The 25129-nt window shown below is 38.3% G+C and overlaps 1 protein-coding gene across 1 annotated transcript; it reads left to right on the forward strand.

Annotated features, from left to right (window-relative positions):
• Window positions 1-6182: 6182 nt before the first annotated feature.
• Window positions 6183-24507, forward strand: Smp_198940 (Mername-AA018 peptidase (M22 family); the record flags this gene model as incomplete). The annotated part of the gene is made up of 11 exons (XM_018798631.1): window positions 6183-6268; window positions 6312-6451; window positions 6491-6590; window positions 6636-6730; window positions 6774-6839; window positions 10506-10635; window positions 12210-12433; window positions 13138-13297; window positions 20743-20873; window positions 22637-22711; window positions 24474-24507. Exons 1-11 carry the CDS (start codon window positions 6197-6199, stop codon window positions 24505-24507), a joined length of 1227 nt encoding a protein of 408 aa, XP_018646680.1. The 5' UTR covers window positions 6183-6196.
• Between the last annotated feature and the right edge of the window lie 622 nt (window positions 24508-25129).

Consider the following 25129-nt stretch of genomic DNA (forward strand, 5'->3'; position numbering starts at 1 on the left):
ACTCTTAAACTAAGTACTAAGCAGATGGGAACAGGTAGGGAAACCTTACTTTGCGACACATCTACAGGTAGGGATCGTCCAATAGTACCAAAACATTATCGACGCAACGTCTTCAATACGTTGCACAATCTTTCTCATCCAGGTGCTCGTGCAACAGTCAAGCTTATAGCCGAACGCTTTTGCTGGCCTGGCATGAATAAAGACGTGAGGGAGTGGGCACGCTCCCGTGTAAGCTGCCAGAAATCTAGGGTCATAAGACACAACAAATGTCCCTTAGGCTCTTTCAAAACCCCTGACGCTCGTTTCGACCACGTTCATCTGGATTTGGTAGGACCCTTACCCGATTCAAACGGATACTCATATCTCTTAACATGCGTAGACCGTTTCACTCGATGACCAGAAGCAGTACCTATTAAGGACATTACTGCTGAAACAGTGGCTCGCGCTTTCGTCGAACGATGGGTAGCAAATTTCGGCTGCCCTTCAACCATCACTACAGACCGCGGAAGCCAGTTCGAATCTGGACTTTTCCGTCGTCTGACCTCACTATTAGTAATCACGCGCTTCCGAACGACCGCCTACCACCCACAAGCAAACGTGTTGGTAGAACGTTTTCATCAACAACTTAAAGCTTCATTATCAGCTTCAAGCGTTTCACAGTGGACAGATGCTCTTCCACTCGTCTTGCTAGGTATCCGCAATGCAGTGAAAGCTGACATTGGATACACTGCATCTCAACTCGTTTACGGAACGACACTCCGACTCTCAGGAGTATTCGTGGATCCTTCAGCTTCTTCATTGAACATGGATCTAAACTCTTGCACGAGTAGGCTTACAAACGCTGTGCGTTCAGTTAAACCTGCTCACACTCGACCTCAATCAACTGATGTTTTCGTTCAACCTGACTTACGACATAGTATACACGTCTTCGTTCGTCGAGACTCACATCGACGACACCTCGAATCAGCATACGAAGGACCCTTCAAAGTTCTTCAACGTGAACCCAAGTACTATGTAGTCGATAAGAACGGCACGAACGGTAGCATCAGCATCGATCGCTTAAAAGCAGCGTACTTAGAAGGAAACCCTAGCTACGTCGAATTTCCTTCGGTACAATCGAACGATACGGCTCCTACACTTGTAGTACCCCATAGGACAGCCGACACACACCTTGACACTTCGTCAATATCAAAAAATAAACCTAAAACAACGCGTTCTGGAAGGAGAGTAAGATTTCCAGAACATCTTAACGACTATTGCACGTAGGACACAAACTTAATCTCGCATCCGTCGTTCATTATTTATTAAAAAAAGATCATTTTTTTTAATATGCTCATTTTTTTATTTATTTCAAAAAAAACCCAAAAAAAACAATATTTTTCCGGTCGCTTTTACGCTGTTGCAAGTGTATTAGTTTATTAGTTTTTTCCCGCTCATCTTGTGTCCTTAGGCAAATACGAGTGTATTTTTGACATGCACTCACACGTTCTATTTTTTCTCTTTTCCAGGACGGCTGGAAAAGAACGACGAAGTTTCCCAAGGAACTGAAATTTTCATTGTATTTTATTTCTTTATTGTTATGTTGTACCTCATGGTCCCTTAGTTTAAGGAAAGACGACCAGACGCTGCTAAACGAAGCAAGCTATCAGAAGAGTGTTTACCAACGACAAACTCGTTTGGTTTAAACTTCTGGCTGGTCACGTCTTAGGGGCATCACTACCTGACTGGGGGGGGAGTGATCTGTAGCTGTAAATAATTCCCCAAAATCAATAGCTCTCTAAGTGTTCGACATTGGATGCTGACCACGTTGTTTAAGTGGACTTGTTTAACTGAAGGCTTTCGGTCATGCATCCGTACCAGATCACGTTTCAATTCGGCGTGGGACACAGCTCCTACGTTTCAATAGTTAGCTAAGAACGAACGCCTCTCGATATATTGGTAACGTATCAAATATATCTTTCCTACCTCTTCTCGTCTGACTTCTGATTTCTATCGAGCGTAATAAGGTTTCGAAAATAGAAGGTACTACTGGTAGCTAATTGTCAAATTAGAACATCAGTCGTATCCTCACTCTGTTCCACTACAAAATTTTAAGCACTGTTTAGCGTTCATATCTAAGTGCCTTGCTAATGCTTTGTCTCTCTTTTTTCCAGAATCTTGCTCTGGAGGCACAGCTATGGAGCTTCTGATACCTGGAACAAACATGACGTATGTGTTTTCTCAAGGTCATAGTTCACACTAGGCCCTCTACAAATCAACTTTAAACAATTATAAACTTCAAAGTTTGAATTGCATAAATACCTAGCACAACCAGAATTCTAACACAATTATGCCCAGCTTGCATCTGGACGCGATGTCGCTTTGGAAAATATTTTAGAGACTGTACTCAGTGTAATATTAAAGCATAAATCTAATCGTTACCACTCCAAGACATTTGAACGAATGTGCTGTCATTTACTTTTATTGATTTCATCTATTTAACGACCCTACTTAGGAAGCATGCTGTAAGCCAAGTAATGTTGTAATTTGCAGATCATGCCTATAGAAATGGCTTGTACCTGCCCAGGCAGAAATATTTTATTATTCCAATTAAATGTGGTAATTTAACCCATGTGACCGTAGCTCTTTTTCCTTGCTAGGTCATGGAAATGGTGTAAATTTTCCCAGTCGCTCCTACCTTTTCATTAATGATGTGGGAATATATGTGACTGCTAAACCGGCGTAGCTGTAAATAAATCCACAAAATCAGTAGCTCTGTAAGTGTTTGATATTGGATGCCGACCACATTAGTTTTAATGGACTCAACTAGCTGAAGGCACTCTGTAACGCATCCGTACCAGATCACGGTTTGGAAGGACGTGCTCAACGTCTCCTGCGACCGCTAGTCAGTTTATATCAGTCACTCCTCGATACATTGATAACCCATCAAATATATCTTCCGACCTCCTTGCTTCTGACTCTTAATTTCACTGGGTGGGCGCGACTCAATTATAGATGTTACTGGTTAACTGTTGTCAAACTACGATACCTGTGGTATCTTCACCTGCTCAACTTTTTAGTTCTGATCATTGCATTATTCGTGCTTTATGCAAAGTATAAGGCAAACTCGAAATGGGTACACTGTTATATCGGACAAAGAAAGTTAAACACAGAAACTGAGAAGAATAAAATATCCCAAATCCGGAAAAGTATGTTTCGTACGACAAACCCTAATTTATTTCCAGATGACTCATTGAAAAACACTGTTGATGTTACCGCTTATCATCTTAAATTCTGCTTTGGTATTTGTCGTTCCAATGAAATCATTTTTGTAAGTTTCAATATACTTGCATCCTTACAACTAAACGAATACGGACGAAAACCCAATCAAGGTTCGAAAACCAAGTGGTCTATTAGAACTAGAGATGAGATGTCTGGACTCAATTTTTACTCAAAAAATCCTATCTTATAAAAACTTCTCAAGTGTGTGGAAATTATTTCAAGAGCTTGCAGGCGGAAAGCGCGTCAGAAGCGATAACCATCAGAATGTTTGTACTTAAATAAGTCTCTTACACGTCAGTCATCTGATGTCATGCTTCATATATGCACATGACCTAAGGATAAGTGTATTCTGAATTTTTTATTACAACCGATTCCCGAAAATATCTCCAGGCACTTACCTCATCCCAACGTTTAGGACCTGATGATTTCCCAAACCTTTTTTTAAGAAGTGACCGTAAGTTCTGTGTCATCCATTCATAAGGATATTTGACGAATCCATCTTACCTAATTTGTTGCCGAAAATGTAGAAAAATATAAAGATCACCTTAACACCAAAGAAATTATCTGGTGATAAGAATATAAGATTTCGATCCACAACACTGATTTCACCTTTTCTCAAAACAATCCAAATCGGTTTGCCTACAAATGCAAAGACGTACCTTAAATGCTGCTATTGTTCTGTATCATAATCCATTGTTCAGCTTGGAATTGGAAATGAACTAGGTTTAATGTTCATTTTTAGATAATAGCCTTGTTTTCGACACTCTTCTGCGACTATAACTACTTATTACTTATGCCACCGTTAACATCGGCGGCCGAATAATCGTCTAGCTGTGTTCTTACCTCTCAAGAAGAGAAGAGTACGTTGTGTCTGGAATAATAATATATTCTCAAATAACAGTTTCTTACATGAGGCATGCCAGTTTACAGTCAAGATCAAATTGTTACAGAAGTTACAACTTTCACTGTAGAAAATCACTCAGCTAGGTTGATATTTTATAAGATATGAATGTAAATGGATTTCGTACGAAACATGTCAATATCACACCTGGAGGTATTGGTGATCCACTGCTACTAGACACGGAAGCCCGTTAAGCGAAAGCTTCTATTCCGTCCTCAACCATTTGAACCGTTTGAACGATTTTGGCGCACTTTATGAAGGTAGCGTCGCAACGTACAGCTGATGGTGGGAAATAGAGTGCTCAACTTTTCCATTAAGTCAAGATGTGTCTTGGAGAGCTGTTCTTTCTCCATTTCCTTCCTCCTTTTTTCTATGTGATCTGTTATCCTTCACAGAAAACGCTTATGCTAAGTATAGGGGTGTCCTCATTATATGTACACCGACTTTCAACTCTTTACATCCTCTGAAACGAATGAAATCTTGTCTTTCATTAAAAAAATCACCTGTTGCCAATGTTATCACACTTGACCTTTATAACTTTCAAGGTGTTAACTTTGGCCCGAGACAAAAGGAGCGCTTAAATACCCTGTTGAAATACCATACAGTTTTCACAATTGGAGATGCCGAAATAAAAACAGCTCCTAAGGGTTTTTACCTTGATATAGGTCTGTCCTTTGATCTCTCACTGTCTTCTAATATTTCAACGATATCGAAGGAAGTTTTCTGTCAAGTTCGCCTGATAAAGAGACTGCATAGTTTTGGAATTACTGGACATTTAACTTTTTTGGCTTGTAAATTCTTGAATATTACCTACTATTCTTGATTGCTCTCCAGTGTTCTTTCCCGAGCTTTTGAGAAAAGACTGCTGTATAACAGAAAGTGCTGAAGACTTAGCAGGTTGTGTAGTTTGTCCTTTGTGGCCAATAATAATGTGCGGTTGCGGATAGTAATCTGAAATCTTGGTAACTCATGGCAGATGTTAACCTATCAGATACTAACACTCCCACTTCATTCATTTCTTACTATCTACATATCTTTTGATAAAACGAGAGGTCAATGCTTTAGAATCCATGCACACAAGCAAGTGTATAAACATCCCATAATACTTTGTCCACCAAACATGTTACGTGACAAACAGGTTGTTGATCTGTCCTGATCAGCAACTTATGTTGTTGAACATGTTTGTAATTAAAAAGTTGTACGGATTTAAATCACAAGAAATGCATATCGTTCAAGTCGAGGTATTTTTTATGCCTAAATTTAAATAAATTTATTCAGTTATCTCATTTTTGATCTCTTTTGTGAAGGAAATTTGTTGAAATACTTTGTTTGGAGAATAATATGTTGCGTCAAACATGTAATGTTGAATAAAGCCATGAATAATATAGCGATAGCATGGTATGGAGAGTAACTTATGTGAAAAATATCACGAATTTGCAGTGTTTATCAGCTGTAGAGCTCGAGGCATCTTCTTGCGCAAATATCCTAACTTTTCAGTCTCGAGGCTGCATTTTGAGGTAAAAGGCCACTGGTTCGCAACCTGTATATCCACTTTGGCTTAAACAACCAGGTAGCATCTCTGTGAGGATACAGATACAAGCGTCACACAAGTAGGAATTAAAATATAAATAAACCTGCTCTTTTCCAACAATTAGAAGTAAAGTAGATCAGAGTAGCCACATTATTTTTCTCTTTAGGTTCTTATTTCAAAATGGTCAATATTAATAACTTGAAATCTATGATCGATGTTTGCTTTAAGCGTCCGGATAGCACAGTTAACTCTGACGGAATATCGGTCACATAGGCGTAAGTAGACTTTTACTTGCATAATTCGAAACATTTTTGTCTTTTATCTATCTTAAACCAGGACAGAGTGTTCTATTTCTTCGTAACAGTGAGCTTGAAGTGTAAACTAGATGCGTATGCAAACCATAGTCAACGTTTCACCGATACGTTATTGTAATTAATATTATCGGAAACTAGACTGTGGAACCCACTGATCTGATTAATATTGACTTTCAGGTCTGTAGAATAATGCAAAATAAGTTCAGATCTGCCCTCAATTTCATTCAGAACTATGGAAAAGCAACAGAAAACAGATTGTGGGTAATGTGAGAATATTCTTTGGCTCATCTAAATTTTATTATAGCACCATTATTTTTGTCAGCGTAAATTTGCCAGTGTTCTTGGCATAGAAACGAGCTGTGACGATACAGGTGCAGCTGTTATAGAAACATCAGGAAAATTACTTGGGGATTGTCTGTCTTCGCAATCAAGGATTAGTGTTATGTAAGGAAAATAACCATTAATCAGTAAATATTTTTGAAGGTTGGGTGGTGTATTACCCTCCGTAGCAGCTGAACTTCACAAAGAAAACATTGAATCAGTTGTAAATACTGCTATGGCCAAATCTAACATTGGACTTCGGGTATTTTTTGCTCATGGTTATTTTTTAATTGATCTATCCCTCTAGGATTTAAATTTTGTCGCTGTTACAGTAAAACCAGGTATGCCATTATCTCTAAAGATTGGAGTTAGTTTCGCTAAATCTTTAGCAAGTCGATTGAAGTAGTTTTAATTTCTATGTTGACGAATTATTTATTTGTCAAAGGATTCCTATCATACCGATTGATCATATGGAGGCTCATGCACTGACAGCTCTGTTTACAGATCCCCAGTAAGCAGAAATTTTCCGTGTGAATGAATCATAGCTTTTGTACGGATATAGCGTATTTAGTATTACCAGTTGCGCTCATGTAAAACCACAAATCCTAGGAGTTAATTATTGCTTATTGCCGAGTGTATTAAGTACAGTCTGAGCATAAGTTGTCCAGCGATGTGTAATTTCTTTTCTCTCTGTGTGAATTACTAAACAAGTTATCTAAATAAATGCTTCAAGATGATATTTAAAAGTATCGTTGATCATAAATTATAAGTCAGTTTTTTTCTTATTTGAAACTAAACATATCATAAACATCAAGAGATTTGTGACAAGTATATTACAGATTAAAATCTCATGGTTTCGAAGCTAGTAGAAATGGGGTTTGTGCTTGATTTGCACGTTTTGACCCCTAATATAGTGGGTTGTGATGATTTGAATTATTTGATTTACAGTATAAACTAGTAATCCCAGAAACAATGTGATTTAATCAAGAAGTATTAGATGAGTACGAGCGAATGTATTGTATTTGGAATTTAAAATCAAGCAGTCATCAGTACAAAAGAATCATTGGTTCATACAAACACCATATCCGCCACAGCTTAAATGAGGAACCAGAGTTCTGTGAATAATCGTACCTCTTCTCTTTAGGTTCATCACGTGTCTGCCCAATTGCGTAATAGATGTAGACTCTGTACGATCTAGAATACACTCATTAGTATTAAAAGTAACAACTGAAATCGAAGCAGACTCACCTGATTTTTGGAATTGCATACAATCGTCATGTTGGTTGTGTAGTGAAACCATTGATATCTAGAATTTGCCTCATAAACATTCCAACACTACCCTCCCCCACGAAATAATGTTGGGTCTTTACGTCGCAGCGTTATGACCAATTTGACGCTCTCAATTCGCATTATCTTCTTATATCTCACGCTTCGATTATTATATGTGAGTATTTGGGGATAAACAGACACGTAATTTGGGGCATTCCATCATGTGACTTTGACTTGCATAAAAATTATGATGCATATTCTTTTTGTTATACATATTAGGATACACAGATAAATATTCATTGATATGTGTAATTAACACGTGTGATTCATCTGCCTCATACTCATTAGGATAACCTTGGACTTGATTTGGATTTTCTATCAGTGCAAACTTCATGTTTGGGCAAAGTGGTTCTCTGATTGCTTCGGGAAAACTTGCTATTCCATCTGATTCGTCATACCACTGACCAGGGATTCTAATCGACACACATTGAGTTGGAGAATATCCAATATCTGATACAATAACATCAGAAATGTGACTAGAATTCGACTCATCCGGAACATATTTGTCACATTCCTTAGGGATATCTCTATAGATAAATCCATTATGAGGACCACTGACGTCAGAATTGAATTTTTCTGAAATATTTCCCTCAAATTTATCAAGAGTTTCATTAAAGAATAATGGGTCATTAAAAAAATCAGCATCTACCAAAACTGAATCTGGTTTTTGACCGTGATTTGACTCATTCAACATATTGTTCTCAGAGTTGTAAGAAATTTCATCAGAAATATGTGAATTATTACGACAAACCATATCTGGTACAATAACGCGAAACATCTGATAAGTTGGTTGATTAGAAACTTTTGTCTCACAATAACTCTGGGTTTCATTCAACTCTGGACTGCTATGTGACATTATACCGCTTCTCGAAGTTTTGGATAAAGATAAGTGGTCATTAGAAACATCCAACTTAGTATGATCACAAATTTTAGCATTAGTTTCAGCGAAATGAACCATGGTATTACAAACTGACTGAATGTGTCCAGTTTTACCACATTTAAAGCATTTAGAATCACGAAATACATATGAATTACATGGGTGAAACATGCCACAGAACAAGCATTTACCGAATTTGTGCTCATCTTCGTGAACTGTTTCACAACTCACCAAAGAATTATTATCTGAATAACTTTGATTACGTATTGGACTGCGACGACGTAGTAAAGTAGTGGAACTTCTGGCGAGTAATTTCATTGAATTTCTTTCCTTTACCGCATTCGAAAATTGAATACTTTACATGGTCCAACAGTAGTTGCTTGAGAATTGCATAAGGGAGGAAAATCGGTTTGTCTGAGAATGTCAAAGTCTTTATTAAGCTGTATGCTTCTTTTTCGATGAACGTAAGGAAAGAGCCTCAATATTAAAATCGTCATCATCTTCCTTGGTCATAGCCCAGATTTCGAGCCTTTTCATGTAATCCTCAAAAGCATCAAAATCTGAATGTATATTCAGCCGTTCCATCACAGGCTCCATCGCGACGCCAATGTGATGTTTAAGAGTATTTGAATTATGGTATAAACTAGTAATCCCAGAAACAACGCAATTTAATCAAGAAGTATTAGATGAGTACGAACGAATGTACTGTATTTGGAATTTAAAATCAAGCAGTCATCAGTACAAAAGAATCATTGGTTCATACAAACACCACATGGGTACCAATGCAATTTTCTGATTAGTATCACTTCTCGCCGAAACATTCGTTTTCTTATTTGGTTGAGTGTGCGTAGTAATGTAGCGATTCGATGTAAAAACCAATCCTAATCTGTGTGATTATATTCAAATGCGAAATGGTTTACCAACTGAAATTTGATTTCCGACAGATTGGATCTACTCGTATTGAAAAGTACTTTCTACTTAGAAATTCAAAACATTGGATTTTATTATTAGTTTACTGCCTACTGTTTGTAATATGGGAAATGTATGCAGTCATATTTTATTTATTTATTTAAACACCATCTCAAAACATATATACGTTGTTACAAAGAGGCATCGAATATCTGTACGCCGCGCAAGTCGTTTGATTTGTGTGAGGGATGGGATACTGCCTGGGCGTCGGTCTTGGCACCCAGGCAGTATCCCAGTCCTCACACAATTAAATGAAATGACAACTTTTTGTGTGGCGCATATATATCTGGTGCCTCCTTGTACCAATATTTATGTGTTCAAATAAATAAATAAAATAATAGGGGGTTTTCTTAAGGGGTCGCTCCTCGAGCCTTTGACCTAGAGGTCTAATCCATAAGGCGATGGAGTAACGTTAGGAGATGCAGACCCATTGTAGCTGGTGGACAATAATAAGTTCATACGCCTTTTGTTTCTTCAGGATCCTGGAGCCTATATGCACGATCGGTTGGGAATCAAGGTTCTCCAACTCCCCTAGATGGATCCTGCGTACCCACCAACCCAGTTAAAGCGCCGAAAACTCGCTTTTCGTCCTCTCAATTTTGCAGACAAAACCGCCTCGAGAAGGCGGTGACTGTATACACGTCCTTTTTGCCTAGTGTCCCAGAAGTTTGGTTGCTCATCGAGCTCAAGCTTTCGACATTGACTTATGTGTGACTTCATAGTGCTGTAAACTCGGCGTTTTATGTATAAATATTCGTAGATATGGTACTGATTAACTTCAGAATTGTTTATTGGATTAAACAGTATTCAGCAAAGCATTTATTACTATAGTTATCAAAGCTACTAGGACTTGCTATCTTTCGTTCTCAAACAAAATATTTTGCAGAATAATGGGATAATGTATATAAAAATGCTTTCTACATAACTGATTTAGAGTAAATAGTATTTATCTCATTGTTTCAACACCTTTATAAATATAAATTCTTTATAAAAACGTTTTAGGTTGAAATTTCCCTATATGATTCTCTTGATAAGTGGTGGTCACGGTATTTTGGGTATTGTTCAAGGGTTAGAGGACTACGTTTTATTAGGTACAGCATTAGACGCCTCCCCAGGTGATGTTCTTGATAAGGTGAGTTACATATATTTCTGTGATTCCAATTTTATATTGTAACTTATGTATTTTGTCAATCGCATGACACTGATCACCACCCAGTGACCATTCAGTTGTGATTACATCTCAGTCCTACAGGAGGTCGGTCGAGGCTCGAATAGCTCAATGGTAACGTCTCTGACTCTGAAGCTGGATGAAACGGGATCGGATCCGTCAGAGAGCATCAAGATTACAGGTACACCTTGCTGACGAGAGCCAAGTAGCACGAAATCCGGGTCCAGGGGTTCCTATTGACCACCTCCAATCACCATCTTATGTCAACATAGTGCACGCAGTGTCGAGCCACCTAGACTAGTGGCCACATTGCAACTTGATCAATAGCATTCGATCAGCACTAAGAAGGACTTGACACGCATGACATTGATCACCACCCAGTGATCAATCAATTGTGAAATAAAGGAGAGAAAGGTTCAGTCAGCAAATAAATGCAGGAAAGTAGTATTCGGTATAAGGTACAGTTCAGTTAAAAATGAAGCCTTGGAAGTTCATCTCACTTTTATAAAAAGTGTAATGAGCTACAGCAAGGTCATCATTAGCTTTTATTCTGAGCCATGTCTGATAACATCTCAGGTCACTGAGCCTCACTTTCTCTAGGACCAAGTCAATAGAGTCTTTGTGGGACGACATGTGTTAGTCCCATGCAACTGTCTTTTATACTACGACACGATATCATATTCTAATCCCCTACCCCCTTTTACAATCAATCCCAGCAAAATAGTGGACAACCTATAATTCACTGAGATGACTTTTGTAATGCATAATTACGCCGCAGACACCAGTGTTTCGAGATCATGACACTAAATGGATTACCATTTCACAGATACTGACCGTTGTAGCTTGGTAAAATACTGTTATTAATATTTATTACATCCTGTGGATACATCTGACTACTTGTCCCCGTATAACTAAACATGGACTAATACGGCCCGATATAAGGAAATCTAGACTATAAAAACTGTGCATAATGCACTACAGTTTCTACTGATTCACCACCAGTTCGATAAATATGTTGAAATACACTGAGTTATATGTCATTTGCTTATTAGGTCAGTTGTTATATTTAACACAGCATTAATTAATCAGTGGCCTAATACATGTATACAATTTTCACCAACAAATAAAACTGCTTTGAGTTATAATTATAAACAAGTTACCGAGTTTTCTATTTTCATCCTCCTCGACACTGGTAGGTTACTGAACAAATTAATCAACCTCCGAAGATTGTGGTGCTAATGCAGCCATATACATATCGTGGAATAATATGTTATTGCTCAAAAGTTTTAAGTCACTAGGCGAAAAATAATTTCTACTCAAAAATTTTCGGGCTATTCAGTGTAATTCAACAAACTTAGAGTTCGGATCAAACCATCTAAGTAGTAAAGGCGGAATTGTGAGAGGCTTTCGTAAAGTTGTTGATTTTTTTCACCAACCAAATAAAATGGTCGTTAATACGTGCGTTACGTTGTTGTTGTTGCTGTTGTCGTTGTCAATGCTTCAAAATGGAGCAATCCGTATATTTCTTGTATTTACAGCTTTCTAGGCGTCTAAAACTAAATCGTTTGTCAGATGAGTGTTTGAAAGGCGTCGCAGGTGGTAAGGCTATCGAAATAATTGCAAAGACTTATAATGGTGATCATCAACGCTTCAATCTACCTTTACCGCGTTCACAATCTAAGGATTGTGATTTCTCATTTACTGGAATCCATGCGGCTGCAGAACAGTTGATCAATAAGTTGGAGTCTGAAAATCGTGGTACGTGAGTGGTTTGTTAAACAGTTATATATTACTTTTTTATTGATCTAATTTGCCATATTTCCGTTAAGGAAGTTCTAGCAAAATGGTGAAAAGGGTTAGTCGTGGAGATAAGAGTAGAACTCGATCTTGATTGGTTATTGTTGATAGTTAACCTGTCATTTCCTTCTGTAGTCATTTCGTCCTTTGGTTTGCGTAGGATTGATTGAAGTGTTCATCCAGACTCGCATAACTCAGGTGATTGTATTATATAAAATACGTGGAGCGGTAGCTGGCTTTCTGCTACTAGATTGTAGATTCGGACCCCACTCTATCTACGTTTGTCTGGACAACTGACCATGGTTACTAGCCACTCAAAACGTAGCTTGAAGCCTCAAATTTGGTTCTTCGTGAGTATCCACAATACAAGGCTACAAATAATAAACCTCATTAAACATAAAATTGGAATCTTCTTGATGCAAAACCGAGTAACATATTCATAGTTATTGGATTCGAATGTGATCGGTTAAAGAAATAATAAAACGGTAGTCTTCAATTAAGTCTCTTTAAAAATACTATAAAACAACTGTTTAGTATGTACCCATGTAAAATAAGAATGCAAACCTGTTACCAGGGAATATTTTCTCATTTCTAATAGTGTTTATTTTCCTTCATCTTGGTAACGTTTTACTGTATTGGATTTTTTTCGGTAATGAAAATGCTAGGTAGTGGATGCGCTTTATCGATCCAAGATATTGCTGATGTTTGTGCATCTGTACAGTTCTGTATGACAAGATTAATCTGTCGCCGTGTTCAGCGTGCTATTGAATATTGTTTGTTGAATACTGATTCCAGAGCCAGTGTAATTAGAAATCATCCTACAGCTTTGGTAAGACGTATGTTTCATTGTATCAATTTTGTTTGTTTTATAGTCATCATTATTTCCTTACGTCCGATTAATTTATATCACGTGGTACGACCCCCAATTAGTGGCACCAACTTATACGACCAGAATAATGACGCATAAAATAGTACGAGTAGCCTAGATTTCCTATTAGTCCTTCAAGATAGTAGCTTCCCTCCTAACCCAGCTGGTTCAGGTCAGAACGCCAAAATCAGCCTCCGCTAGACGAATCATATATTTCAGACATACTGTGGTGTATGCTACTTATATCGACATAAGTAGTATATAACGCTAGTCAGGAATAGAATGCCTGGTAGCAGAAGGTCGAGAAGATCGAGAACGAAAGAATGAGAACAGAAAGCGATTGGTATGGAAATTAAGGAACAATAAAGTTTGAGACGATTGACCGATATTTGCAAAAGGAACAGTCAAGTTTTAGACAATTGATTGACATTTTGCAAATTAAGTATTTACTGTTTGGTTCTCAGATTTTACTAAGACGTTCTGTAATTTTGTGTTCAAGTACATTCGATTGTCCCACTTGTGTTCTCGTTCACTACAACATTGGTTTTATATACAAGCCAAACAGACCACATGACACCATAAGTAGGAAATAACAATCATACAAGATCAAGCCGAAAAGTGGCTGTGATTGCGAGATACTGTAAATAATAATAGTCCATAAATAGATCCTAGCCGTTACTATTCACTTATTATTCGCCTGGATATAACAGTCATCATAGTTTTTTTACCAACATTAGTGGATAACAAGAGTTTTTCGGTTTGAATATTTCAGGTTTCAGTTAATTGTTAGAATGCTATTGTTATAACGCGAATATATATAGGGTATTGCGATAGGACTACACGCAATTCTACCGATTGACCGAATTCAGATATCCTAGTTTGACCCCAATACTGTTCCCCAACTCCAATAAATCAGAACACAGCCGTTAAATGAGAATTGTTTATGGGGTCAGCAGCAGAACAAAAATGGTTTACAGACAAGGCATATTTATACAGTTACGATGACTATTATCAGTAACCAATGGAAAGGAAGGACACGTAAAGGTTATAATTAGGACGACTCAAAATTGACCAATAGGGAAACGACACATGGAAGTCATAGTTAGGACACTGTAAATAATGGCCAATAGGAAATAACATGCGAATTATGTGAAGAGTCTGAAAACATACCATTTTACATTCGAGATAATTTTTGGGATATTCTTGTGAATATCCTAACACCTCCCCTTGGAAAAAATTAATAGCGACGCAATCGTGGGTTTACCTGACAGTTCTTTGGTTTTCTTCGTTTGCGCTTTGACCTCCTTCGAGGTAACGACGAAGAACCTGAAGAATGTTCTGCTTGGTTAGACGACTCAGTTGCCTCCGTTGTAGGCATCGGCGGAAGTTGAAAAGTATCTAGCAGTAAGTCGAGGGGAACTCGGTTAATAATTCCAACTTTTTCTTTGGCATCTCTTGGCCGTAGTTGATTATGATGCCTGGTCCAGACTTCTTTGTTTACTCTGACCTCATACATGACCTTCCCCTGTCTCTTTGCGACTTCACCCTCTATCCATCTATCATACCCATGTCTATAGTCCCGAACATACACTTTCGCACCAACTTTGTAGGGAATTCTAGTGTTCTGCATTCGGGGATTCTGCCGGGTTACTCGCCTGGGTGCCATCGCACTATGGATTGTTCGTAGCTTCCAACCAGGCTGGAGGAGTTCGATGAATCGATTTTGGAGGTCTGTAGCATGCTGTTGTGTAGTAGCAGGAGTTTGTACTTGATTACAGATAGTGCTGATAGGAAGATTGGCAAGACCAAGTTCTTCGAACCAATCTAAACCCAGAAGGTTGAGAGGAGATTTGGTGATGTAGCACGTTCCGTTGAAGGTTGTATCTCTGAACGAAATACAGCAATTAAGTTCACCATGAAGGCGGAGATGACCACCACATGCACTAACGGCTGTCTGCGAAGATGGTTTGATGGGAGGTTGACCCAAGGTTCGCCAAGTATCTTTCGACAGAATAGTGATATCTGATGCAGTGTCCAACTGCAATCGAACTGGCTGACCATTGATTGAGAGGGTAAGAAATTTGCGTCGCGTGGCGGCATGGGTGTGGAAGACTGCCGCTAAACTTCCTGATGAGGGAACCGGCTTTTTAGGATAACGATGCTGTGTCTGTGCATTTCGACGGCTATTGGGTCGATGGGATTGACAAAAACCGCTTTTGTGACCAACTTTATGACAGCGATCGCACAGCTGCTGTTTGAATGGACAAAATTTCACATAATGCCAGGCTCCACAGTGCCAACATGGAGAGGGGGGCTTCTTGTGAACCGGTCTGGAGTGATTAGAGAAAGAAGGAGCACTGGCTTTCGTAGGACCACCGGTTGTTGATCTCGGAGATTTGTTCTGACGTTGGACAGCGTGAACTTCGCAACCACCCTGGCCCCCAGATTGGACCAAAGTGGTGTCACGCTGCAGGTTGACAATGCGTTGATACTCGTCGGCGATTGCATTAAGTGTTAGCGTTGGGTCTTGTTCAAGGCGGTTCAGCAATCGAGTTCTGATGTCGGAGAATTTGGGTGACTGAAGACTACATATGAATACGAGGGATTTGAATTGGTCGTCGGTAAGGGATTTGAGCTTGAACCGTTCGCACTCACGGTTGACAATGCCAACATGGGTTAAGAAGTCATCGGACTCGTTCATGACCAGTTTTAAACAGCGATAACGCGTATTGAAAAGTGAATGATGGTCACCAAAAAGTTGACTGAGAGTTTGAACAGTGGCATCGAAGGAACGGTCTCGTGGGTTCTGCGGTAGAATGTAGTTGCAATACTTATCAAGCTCTGATGGACCAAGTTTTCGAAGGAGAAGACGCACCTCCCACGAATCATCTCTGTCAGCAAGGTCGACTTTAAAAAGATCTTCATAACGTCTGAACCAGGTATCAAATGTAATATTGGCATCAGGATCATAAAGAAACTCTGAAATACCACTAGTAATACCGTCGACTGATTGAGGGATTGTTGGTGTACATGAGACTCGAGAAGAGATCTGCGTCTGAGTAAACATCTCCATCAGCTTCAGCTGTTGCTTGAACAATTCTTCTAATTTAACTGGATCCATAGCTAGTCAGCAACTTGTTTGCAAAATCTCCGTCGCCAAATTGTTATAACGCGAATATATATAGGGTATTGCGATAGGACTACACTCAATTCTACCGATTGACCGAATTCAGATATCCTAGTTCGACCCCAATACTGTTCCCCAACTCCAATAAATCAGAACACAGCCGTTAAATGAGAATTGTTTATGGGGTCAGCAGCAGAACAAAAATGGTTTACAGACAAGGCATATTTATACAGTTACGATGACTATTATCAGTAACCAATGGAAAGGAAGGACACGTAAAGGTTATAATTAGGACGACTCAAAATTGACCAATAGGGAAACGACACATGGAAGTCATAGTTAGGACACTGTAAATAATGGCCAATAGGAAATAACATGCGAATTATGTGAAGAGTCTGAAAACATACCATTTTACATTCGAGATAATTTTTGGGATATTCTTGTGAATATCCTAACAGTTATGATTCTCTTAATTCATTTCAAAAAATCGTGCATCATGAACCGACCAGTTACTTAGTAATTTACTGTATATAATTTAAGGAATTAACTTTTGTTTGTCAGTCTTATGTTGGTTAGGTTGATAAATGTAATTCGATGGTGACCTTCCTCTTATAAATTGTTTTTTAGCTAGATCAGTGGTATGGAACTGATTTTCAGCATTACAGCTCTGTTTCCCACAACGCCTTCGCTGCTAATGCGCATTCGGTACACGAAAGGAATAGCCTCTCTGGTTAGGTGTTTAAATGTCGCCAGTATACATATCTTCGTGCTAGTGCTTTCATCCCATTTCTTCCAATATGTCTTGCGTGCAACTGTTCAACTGCTGGTTCCAGAAATATGACACGTTCGGCAAACAGAAGGTAGTCATCGTTGTTTGAGGGAGATAGTCTGCTCTGGCAAAGCCGTTGTAGCTCTGTAGAGTTGATCTTTGATGACCGCCCTTCTTGGTGGAACTTTTCAATTTCTTGTAGGACAAGGGGTTTCGAAGGGTTTCTTCTGTGACCTCATCTGACAACACTAGAGTGTTTCGAATGGCATCTGCTACTACACGCCTTATTTTTGAATTTAAAGCAACGGAAGCATGATCATGTTCTCCGGTCTATGGTGTTGAACTTCAATCAAGCAAGAGAGGGCGTCGACTTGGCCGATAGTATTTGTTGACTGATATTTAATATTGAAGTCATAGCCCAGAAGCATTGTCGCCCAGCTCTGTCATCTGTTAGAAGTATAAATAGAGATTCATTTCTTAAAACGTAAAATTGAGGAAAGTGCGACGATTATCACCAAAAAGACAGGCGGAAATAAGTTGGCCAGATCGACAACCAAAGCTTTTGAAGTCTGCTCATTAGATGGAGACGAATGTATATGTATCGAACAGGCTGTTATAGTAAATGACTCGCCGGTTCATATTCCAAGAAAACCTGTAAAGGGAAATGCTGAGAAATGGCTCCATCTTATGGATTTACTTCGGCCAGTGTTATTGGGCGATGAAGTTATGTTGCTTATTGGTTGTGACATGCCTGGAGCCCATTGTGTCCTGGAACAGCGGTTGGGTTGGAGTCCTTATGCTATTAGGACGCTGCTATAATGGGTTCTTTCTGGACCCAATTTTTCAACTCTAAACCTCCTCGATTTGTTGCCGTACCACTTGTGTAGGTTGAAGGTATCCAACATATTTTTGAGAGGGATATTTCTGTTTCTATTTGGGCGATTTGGGTCTAACCGTTTGCGTATCTCGTTCTGGTGTCTAGTTCACCTGTCTTCTCCCACCCCTACTTCATACATGACTTTGCCTAGACTTCTGGTCAAATGTGCTTCAGTTCAGGGATTGTGGTTTAGTCTGTAGTCATGAACAACCTCCAGACATCGAACTATTAACCTTGAACTTGCAATTTTTTTCTGTTTAATTCCAAAACACCCGATGTATATAAAATATGGTTTTTTAATCTCATTTATCTTCTTTTTATGGAAATATCATTCGAACTAATCAAATGTTGATTTTGTGCTTGAAGTCATATCAGTATTTGCAAGTTGGCGGCTGATAAGATTTCAGTAGGCATTCGAAAAGCTGATTGGGTGTTTTCTAACATCTGCTACTTGTGACACTTAGGTTTTTGAATGTAAAGAACATTTTTAGATTTATAGTATTTGATTGCTTCTAGTATGAGCGAGAATAGTATCTTCAATAGAATTCATCATTTCATTTATTTGTGTGTGGGCTGTGATACTGCCCGGGTGCCCAAACCGAAGCAGGTGGTTTTCTTAGGGGGCCACACCCCGAGCCTTTGACCTAAAGGTCTAACCCACAAGGCAGTGGAGCATCGTCAGGAGATGCAGTCCCATGGTAGCCGGTGATCAACAGCAGGTTCATTCGCCATTCGTTCCATCACGATACTGGAGCCCATGTGCATCATTGGTTTGGAATCAGGGTTTTCCAACTCCCCTAGGTGGACCCTCCGTGTCCACCAACCCGGTTAAAGCGCCTGACATTCGCTTTTCGTCCTCTCACTTTTGTAAACAACAGTAGTGCCACGAGAAGGCAGTGAGTAGGACTTCCCTGGCAGAGGCTGTATATTCGCTGGCCATGTGAGAGCGTTTCGAGAGGGAGAGTGGACTCTCCCCACTCTCGGCCGTACCAGGGCATTTGGGGGCAGGGTTGCCCGATCTCACCACTCCTCTTCAACTTTGCCATCGATGACATCCTGGAAACAGCTCTGATGAATGTAAGTAATGGCGGTGTGGAGTACTTTGCACCCTCCAAGTGCAAAGTACTCCTACAAGACTGGCAGGATTCTCATCCTGTACTCACCCTGGATGGTGAGCAGATTGAAGTAGTTGAGAAGTTCGTGTATCTAGGTAGCTACATAAGTGCTGGTGGTGGCGTGAGTGATGAGATTGATGCACGTATAAGGAAAGCCAGAGCGGCTTATGCCAATCTGGGCCATCTTTGGCGCCTTCGTGATGTTAGTCTGGCTGTAAAAGGTCGGATCTACAACGCGTCGGTGAGAGCAGTTTTGCTCTATGCTTGTTAAACCTGGCCTCTCTGAGTTGAGGATGTTAGACGTCTCTCTGTGTTCGATCATCGTTGTCTCCGAAGGATTGCTGACATGCAGTGGCAACACCATGTTAGTAATGCAGAGGTTTGGCATCGTGTGTTCGGGCGCAGAGACGATAATTCAATTGGTGTCACCATCTTGAAACACCGACTTCGGTGGCTTGGACATGTTTTACGAATGTCGTCCCAGAGACTTCCACGCCGTGCATTATTTGCCGACTCTGGGAGTGGTTGGAAAAAGCGGAAAGGAGGTCAGTGTATGACATGGTGTCGTGGCATGAAAGAAAGCTGCAAAGGGCTAGCTTCTGTTTGTCCTTCACGACTCCCTGGCTGGGGTCCGAGAGATGGTGCAACACAGTGGCTAGAGACGTTATCAGATATGGCTCAGAATAGAAGCCAGTGGCGATCCTGCTGCAACCTTCTTTTATTTTCTACATAAAGAGTGGTTCTAACTTTCTTAACTGAAAGAGTCTTCTGGTTGTACATTTCAGTCCGCCTTATCTTTTCATCCCTTCTCTTCCTACTTTCATTATTTTGTGTGGCGCATATGTATCTGGTGCCCTTTTGTACCAATATATATGTGTTTAAATAAATAAATAAAAAATAAATATAGTATTTGATTATAATTTTTACATAACAATTATCGCATGCTGTAGAACAACGATTTAAGTGATACCAAAGTTAAACGCAGGTTTCTGTTGGACATAGCAAATAGGTTTATCAGATTATAAATTTTCCTCCTCTGAGGTTGCTGGAGCGTATTTCTAAGCAATGCCTACCTCGATGCGCAGTGCTGATTAGTGTAAAAGTGGGTTGAAAGAAACCCGAAAACACTCAAATTAGTATAAGGTGTCAATTCATGGATTTACTACCAATCTGAGTCATTCTGCTGTGTTTGGATTCCCATATTGGCGTACTTACAATAGTCGTTATCAGAATTTAATCGACATGGTTCGAAATGGGTTTCAGTAGGGCAGTTGAAATTGTTCCTTTCCTGATCCTAAATTTCAACAGTAATTTATACTTTTTATTCTCTTATGTTTGATCGTCATTTCACTATAATGGACACTAATATTCAACCCGTTTATAATGCATCATGTTAATTTTACCTTGATGTGCTGGTGTAGTGAAAGCGAGTAGTCTTTATTCGTAATTAAATTTGTCCTGATATATTATTGTGCATATGGTTTTTAATATTGAGATCCAATTAATAATTTTGTTTAGGTTGTTTCTGGTGGGGTTGGTTCTAATTGTGTTATTCGTGCCGGTTTAACCGAGGTAGCTAATCATTATAATTTGAGATTTGTTGCTCCTCCACCAAGTCTATGTACTGATAATGGAATTATGATAGCATGGTAGGTCAAACGTTTATGGTTATAAACATTAAATATTTAAAAAGTTTCTTTCCTCAAGGCTACTTAATAGACTTATACTATCTCACCATCATGTGACAGTTGTAAATAGTAATTAAACATGTCAATTTGATTTTTTAATGACTCTGATGGCGGTTTAACGCAATTGGAAAAATGCTCTGGATGTATGTTTCATGCTTGCACTCGCCAGCGAAGTTCATCTGTAATCTTTGAAATAATATTCTAGTAATTCTAACTTATTCATCACTTCAATGCCGTAGTTTGAGATGTTACCACTGAAATATTTGGGATGTGATTGAGATGTCTATACTAGTCGCTCGCTAAGTAATCATCAGCATAAACTAGCGATAAGGGTCCTAACTGGGATAGTGGTAACGTGAAGTTGAGTTTCACTAAAACACCAGCTTTTACAAATCGCTGATATGCTGTTATAATGACTACAAACTTGGATAAAACTTATATTCAAGGCTTCTTGGCACTTGTTTCCGATCATTATTTAAACAAGGTATATCATATTGTCTAGTCACTTAGCCTTTTTTAACGATATTGGTACCTAACCGATCAATACAAAGAACTAAACAGCATAAAGGTGGTAGATGCACAGTTACAGATCTGTGTTGACATTGTCATTTCTCATCGGGATGATCTGTAGACAATGGTTTTAACTTGCTACTCAAGTGTATTAAAAAAGTATACCTGACCCATTCAACCAGAGAACTAGTGCATTGTTGCCTTTTGAACTTCATGGAATGTATACGTAACTTTTATAGCATCATTGAATTAGGCCTGGGAAAATAAATCAAGTTAAAGTCCTCCTTACAAATTATACAGTCAGAAGAAACATTTATAAACGGATACAAATGAAAATTTCTGGACAGTAGAGGCTACAACTGTTTACCACATCAAGCTTACCCTTGGTTCTTTTAAAAAAAAAACAGTATGTTCAATCCGTCATTCGCCATGGACGTAGCTTTACTTTCTATCTTCTATAATCTGTCGCTTTCTTCTACTCCTTTCTAGTTATTTTGCTCAACTGTTAATAAACCATTACTGCTACATTTAATTGTTCTTTTCGTAATATTTATCAAGTAGACAATTATCTTCACCTTAACATTGTTTCGTTAGCGGTTGGATTATAACACGATTTCCTCTCAATATCTAATGCATGTGAATAATCTTTGACACTATTCTATTTTACTATGGACTAATAGTTTTGATAAGCAAATTAAATATAAGTTCGATTAAGCAGGTTAAACAAATGAAATCACTGAAAAGAAAATCCTCTTCATTGGATGGTCTTTATTCCTATCCAATGACTCTGTGGGTCCTTTTCGTTATGTGATCATAAAATAAAGGATAGATATTCACTGTTCCTCTTAACAGATCATTCATCAGTAAAAGATGATTTTTAAAAATAGGGTGACGGGTATCACTTGGTACAATACATCACAATAAATTGGTAGGAAACCTGTTTTATTTGAACGGATCATATCCCCATAAATTATCCCTAAAACTCTATTTAGATGAATTGCTGAAGATAGAACCACTGGGGACAGTTAATTGTTTGCATTATGTTGATTTATCCAGATAGTAAGTTGTTGATCAATAATAAAAGTAAATATTACAAAGCAACTAATAATTTTTCCATTTAAATCTCACTGTACGATAATCTATTCTCCCAAATACTATTTAATTACTACTGGTCCAAATTAATTGTGTATTACCCCTCTTTCATTACTAATAAGGAATGGAGTTTTACTTCAAAAAGAAAATTCTTCTCGTATTATAGAGGATATCTCTTCTGTTGATTTCTGTCCAAGGTAAAGTTGATTCGTTCTTATTTTGTATATGTTCATGTCAATTAGTTGTAATTTCATGAGTGATAATAATATTTTCAGTGGGAAACATGAATTTCAAAGATATTTCACTCGTTCTACAAAGGCTAAAATAAGGCATGCATTAATGAATTTGACAGTATTATATGTTAAAAATGGTGAACGATTGCATCATCAACAACCATGAGGATTTGGTCTATGTGATGATGATAGGCGCTCAAAACAATTGCCCCCAAATGCCCTGGTACGGCCGGGAGTAGGGAGAGTCCACTCTCCCTCTCGAAATGCTCTCACATGGCCACGCGTATACAGCCCCTGCCAGGGAAGTCCTACTCACTGCCTTCTCGTGGCACTACTGTTGTTTACAAAAGTGAGAGGACGGAAAGCGAATGTCCGGCGCTTTAACCGGGTTGGTGGACACGGAGAGTCCACCTAGGGGAGTTGGAAAACCCTGATTCCAAACCAATGGTGCACATGGGCTCCAGTATCTTGAAGGAACAAATAGCGTATGAATCAATCGTTGGTCAACGGCTACCATGGGACTGTATCTCCTGACGATGCTCCACTGCCTTGTGGGTTAGACCTTTAGGTCAAAGGCTGGGGGTGTGGTCCCCTAAGAAAACCACCTGCTTCGGTTTGGCACTCAGGCAGTATCTCAGCCCTCGCACAATTAAATGAAATGATGACCTGTTCTGACAATCCTATTTACTCAAAACAAATTACACTTATCTGTGGATGAAAGTTGTATTTTTTTTCTCCAAACTGAAAAATCAAACTCATGTGCTGTTGTAAATCAGGGCTATATATATCTATATATTCCTGACAAGGAAATAAGTACATTGTAAATGCCTTAAATAACTGATAAAAGTATATGCCCTCCAAGACCTACACAATTCGCGTTAATGCATCTATAATGCATCTAAACATTGAGAACAAGAGTTGAAGAAATCGTATGAATTACAGTCAATGATATAATTCGAACAATACGAACAGAAAACATGGAAGCGTTATAACTCATAGTGTAGAAAAAGTTAGCACATACATCATTGTCATTGTTATCGATTTTCATTCATGGCATCTAAGATCACGAATTGTTGTTGAATGAACCTCAAACTAAGAAATTTACGCTTAACAATTAAGGATTTAAATGAACTCTTGATGTTATATTTTTGTTCGGCTTCCCTTATGGTTATTCCAATTCAATTCTCTACTGCACAATGTTTAGGGTGTTAAGAGCAGGTGTCCACTGGTCATTTGTAATATATTTTCTTAGTGAGTGAATATTCGTAAACTCAGGTTGATTCATCATCGTTACTTTAGTAATCACAACATTACTTTTTGAGTAGTTCCATCATAACCAAGCACTAATTCAAGTACATCCATGACCAAATACTAGTAAATTGTTTCATAGTTATAAAAATGAACTCCTGATGCTTTTTGTATAATTCCTCAAATTTATCTCTAATAGTAAACGAATGGAAAAAGCTGATTTGTTTCCTCAATGTCCATAGAGAAAAAAATTGGCTTAAGTTACTTATTTCATAAATTCCTATCCCACTGACAACACAGTTAATGTATATATATACGTAAGAATGATTGATAGCCCATGCGAATATTGCAACTGAATCCTCTTACACTATTTTATTACAATTCAGACTTTAAAACTCATAGTGTCACAATATAGATTATCAAAGTAGTAATATCATTGTTTGATCAATATATATACTTTCTTTTTCATTCTCATAGATCTACATTTGGTGTTGACTGTCGGGAGGATGTGAAACAAGCTAACATATCCATTGAACCAATTAAACTATCCAGTGATATTTTCCAACCATAAGTAGTAGTACTCACTCCTGTTTAAACTTTGGAATTTTTGTCAATAATATGTATAAAATTAAGAGTGATTGCAAGAATTTTATGACGTGATTTCTTGAATAAAAGAAATATATTCTAAGAAGTTTTGCTTTATATTTGAACGAATAAATCCCGCGGTTGTCAGACACCGGTTTAAATGAATAACCAAAAAAATACGTATGTTTGTAAGAATTTAAGAGATTTGAACTTCAAGAACAAATTGAACATTTCGCTCGGCAATGCGGCTCAAACATCCAAATATAAATATATGATGTACTGCCACCATGACTAAATTGGAGTCGGAAATTGGAACCGTTAAATGTGTCAGCTTAGTGTATTCTAACAAAAAATATACTCACAATAGGATTTCATAGCTTCGTGTTAATTCTTTGATGGGGTTATGAGTGAACATCACTATGTAGCCTTCTTAATTTACTGCGATTACCTGGTCAAAATCAATTTATGATGTATGTCATCATGAAAATAAAATTATGTCTATAAACTTTCATTGCTAACAATTATTGCAGCATATATACATGGATATGT

The sequence above is a fragment of the Schistosoma mansoni genome (genome assembly GCF_000237925.1).
Source record: "Schistosoma mansoni, WGS project CABG00000000 data, supercontig 0151, strain Puerto Rico, whole genome shotgun sequence".
Taxonomy (NCBI): domain Eukaryota; kingdom Metazoa; phylum Platyhelminthes; class Trematoda; order Strigeidida; family Schistosomatidae; genus Schistosoma; species Schistosoma mansoni.